Below are 3,546 nucleotides of genomic sequence, written 5' to 3'. Positions count from 1 at the left end.
TTTTTCAAAAAACAATTAATACAAAAAATGAAATTAATGTTTAGTTTGAAGTAACTAAAAAATTAATAATTTCAAGATAACGTACAATTACTTTTAAAATATATTTATGAAAAAAATTTCAAAATGTGTGCATTTTTTTATGAAAGTTGTTCGTAAATATAAACCAAAGCAAACACAATTTTGTATATAAACATTTATAAAAATGTCAAATCAAACATAAGTTGGTAGGTCAAACAATTAGTCAGTATATTATACCAACTCAATTCATCTGATGTTAGCGTATCAAACACCCTTAAAAACCCAAAGTCGTAAAAGGATAGCTTTTGAACATTTTCAAATAAGTTAAAATTACAAGCATACATGAAATTTAAATTATATAAAATTTTATATTATCTATCTTATACTAACTTAGAAAGTTGTTTGAAAAAAAAGAGTTAGAAATTAAATATAAACAGAAATATAGATTAACGTAATGTCTACCTACTCAATATCATATCTAAACCACAATCATTTCGTACAAAACATTATTATATCTTATTATAGTATTAGTACTAAACATTATCGCTACTTGATCTTATTTTTAATAGTTTAAAAGAAATCTTTTCCAAATATTGTTTGACTTCATTTCACAACTAAAACTTTAATTGCCATTATTTTAAAGCTACAGCACATAATCTTAGATTGAGTCAAAGATAAAGATTGTATATTGTAATTAAAAATTTTAAGACCCATTTGATCATTTTATTTTAAACCTTGAAAATCAACTTTATAATTTTCACTTCTATTCTACTCATGGTTTTCATGCTATATTGCGTATTTTCTATATATAATTTATAAAATCAAGTCATTAAAAAAAGAAATTATAACCTTTTTTTTTTTTTCAAAAACTAAGTTCATAAACTTACTATTTTATCTCTCTAAAATTTTTACTTTATTGTCTATTTCTTATCAATGTTTTTAAAATTTGGGTTTCAAAAACTAGTCCAAGATTTGAAAACTAAAAAAAAGATAAAAATTTAAGAAAAATTTAAATTTGATTGAGAATTCAATTCATATTTAAGAATATATGTAAATGTATGTGTAAAGTATAGAGAGAGACTAGATTTTATCACCTAGTCAGAAAAACAAAAACAAAACAATAATTACAATCAAATGGGATAGCAATTGTAAAGGAAGATTCTAATTCAAGTGGACAACAATTTTTCTTTCTTAATTTTGATGAAGATCACAACAAAACTTCCTTGAATTAGATTCGAAACACCAATGAAGTTTCTACTGATTTCTTCACACATAGAAAATGTTGACTGTATTAAAGAAATAAATGGCCCTCGATATTTTCCCACTTTGATAGTGACTCTTCCCCGTTTACTTGAAAGTCCTAAATATAATAATGTATATATAATATTATTACAAATTGTTGTTACATATATGTAAGTGTGAAAATGCACCACCAGTACCCCACCTCATGCAATACTAAAACCAAAAGTCTAGTCTTTCAAACCATGAAAGTTTGTTAGAATTAATATATTTGACATGAAACTGCCACCACAATTTCTGATATCCCTCCTCCTATAGCTACCTCCCTCCCACAATTTCCTGTTAGATTCCCAAACTACTTTCAATTTCTTTTCCCATTTCTTTCTCTCTATAAATCCATCTTCCTCTCCATTTTTACTATCACTCAAATCTCACAAATCAGACAATATTCTAGTTATATTCAATCCCTCAATATGGCTTCTTCTCTTGTCTTTCAAGTTCAAAGATCCCAACCTCAACTAATTCCTCCATCAGACCCTACTCCTCATGAGTTCAAGCAACTCTCTGATATTGATGACCAAGAAGGCCTTCGCTTTCAAATCCCTGTTATTCAATTCTACCGTCACGATCCGAGAATGGCAGGGACTGACCCGGCTAGGGTTATAAAGGAAGCCATTGCCAAGGCCTTGGTGTTTTATTATCCCTTTGCCGGTCGGCTTAGAGAAGGGCCCGGACGTAAGCTTTTTGTTGAATGTACGGGAGAAGGTGTTATGTTTATTGAAGCGGATGCGGATGTTAGTTTGGAACAATTCGGCGATGCACTTCAACCTCCGTTTCCTTGTCTGGAAGAGCTTCTTTTTGATGTTCCGAACTCTAGCGGGGTTCTCGATTGTCCGTTATTGCTCATCCAAGTTACAAGACTCAAGTGTGGAGGTTTTATCTTTGCTCTTCGTTTGAATCATACCATGAGTGATGCTTCTGGACTTGTTCAATTCATGATGGCTGTTGGTGAGATGGCTCGTGGCGCAACTGCTCCCTCGGTTCGTCCTGTTTGGCAAAGGGCTCTCTTAAATGCAAGGGATCCACCAAAAGTTACATGTCATCATCGCGAGTACGATGAAGTTGTCGATACCAAAGGCACTATCATCCCGCTTGATGACATGGCACATCGGTCCTTTTTCTTTGGCCCATCCGAGATCTCTGCTATCCGTAAGGCCTTACCTAGCCACCTTCGTCAGTGCTCTTCCTTTGAGGTCCTCACTGCTTGCCTCTGGCGCTTCCGCACTATATCTCTCCAGCCCGATCCCGAAGAGGAAGTGCGAGTACTCTGCATCGTCAACTCTCGCTCCAAGTTCAACCCTCCATTGCCAACCGGATATTACGGTAACGCGTTTGCTTTTCCAGTAGCACTGACGACTGCAGGGAAGCTTTGTCAAAACCCATTAGGGTATGCTTTGGAATTAGTCCGAAAGGCTAAGGCGGACGTGACGGAGGATTACATGAAGTCAGTGGCAGATCTTATGGTGATAAAAGGAAGGCCCCATTTCACTGTGGTGAGGACGTACCTTGTATCAGACGTGACGAGAGCGGGGTTCGAGGATGTGGACTTCGGGTGGGGAAAGGCTATGTATGGAGGACCGGCGAAAGGAGGCGTAGGAGCAATCCCAGGCGTGGCAAGCTTCTATATACCATTCAAGAATAAGAAAGGAGAGAGAGGAATATTGGTGCCTCTATGTCTGCCTGCTCCAGCTATGGAAAGATTTGTGAAAGAACTTGATGCTTTGTTGAAGGCAGGAAAAACCATTGATGGAGTTGACAATAAGAAACCATTGTTCATAGCATCTGCTCTATAATTAGGAAAATTTGTGTGATACCAATAAAACCCTTCAAAGAAGAAGTCTTAATGATTATAGCCATATACAAAATAAGAAGAAGAATAATGAGGTGTATAAGGTAGTGTAATATTTGCCATGTAATGTAGTATAAGGTTTGTGATTTATGAAATCTTTGGTTTATTTCTAACTTATTACCTTAATTAGTTTGGATTTATATATGATAATGGAAAAGGCATTAAGTTTTGTTTTTGTTTTTATTTTTGGACTTTTTTATAGACAAACGTTACACTCAAAAGCCAAATTTAAGGATGTGTTTGGCATCTTCTCTATGTTTAACTTATTGGTTTACTTGTTTTTAGGCAATCAACCCAATGAATGAATTTTCTTTTTGTGGGAACTTTTATAAAGAATATTATGCGATTGTATTTAATAGCAAAATATTAAAACTATTTAT

General features: G+C 34.0%; 1 protein-coding gene across 1 annotated transcript; it reads left to right on the top strand.

The window, feature by feature from the left end:
- Positions 1 to 1,559: 1,559 nt before the first annotated feature.
- On the top strand, positions 1,560 to 3,266 carry LOC103501099 (benzyl alcohol O-benzoyltransferase-like). Its single transcript, NM_001328466.1, is given in 1 exon segment — positions 1,560 to 3,266. A coding segment is annotated over 1 exon segment (1,380 nt). The 5' UTR covers positions 1,560 to 1,730; the 3' UTR covers positions 3,111 to 3,266.
- Positions 3,267 to 3,546: the final 280 nt, after the last annotated feature.

Source organism: Cucumis melo, chromosome 11 (assembly GCF_025177605.1).
Source record: "Cucumis melo cultivar AY chromosome 11, USDA_Cmelo_AY_1.0, whole genome shotgun sequence".
In the NCBI taxonomy this organism is placed as follows: Eukaryota; Viridiplantae; Streptophyta; class Magnoliopsida; order Cucurbitales; family Cucurbitaceae; genus Cucumis; species Cucumis melo.
This window is presented reverse-complemented; position numbering and strand designations above follow the sequence as displayed.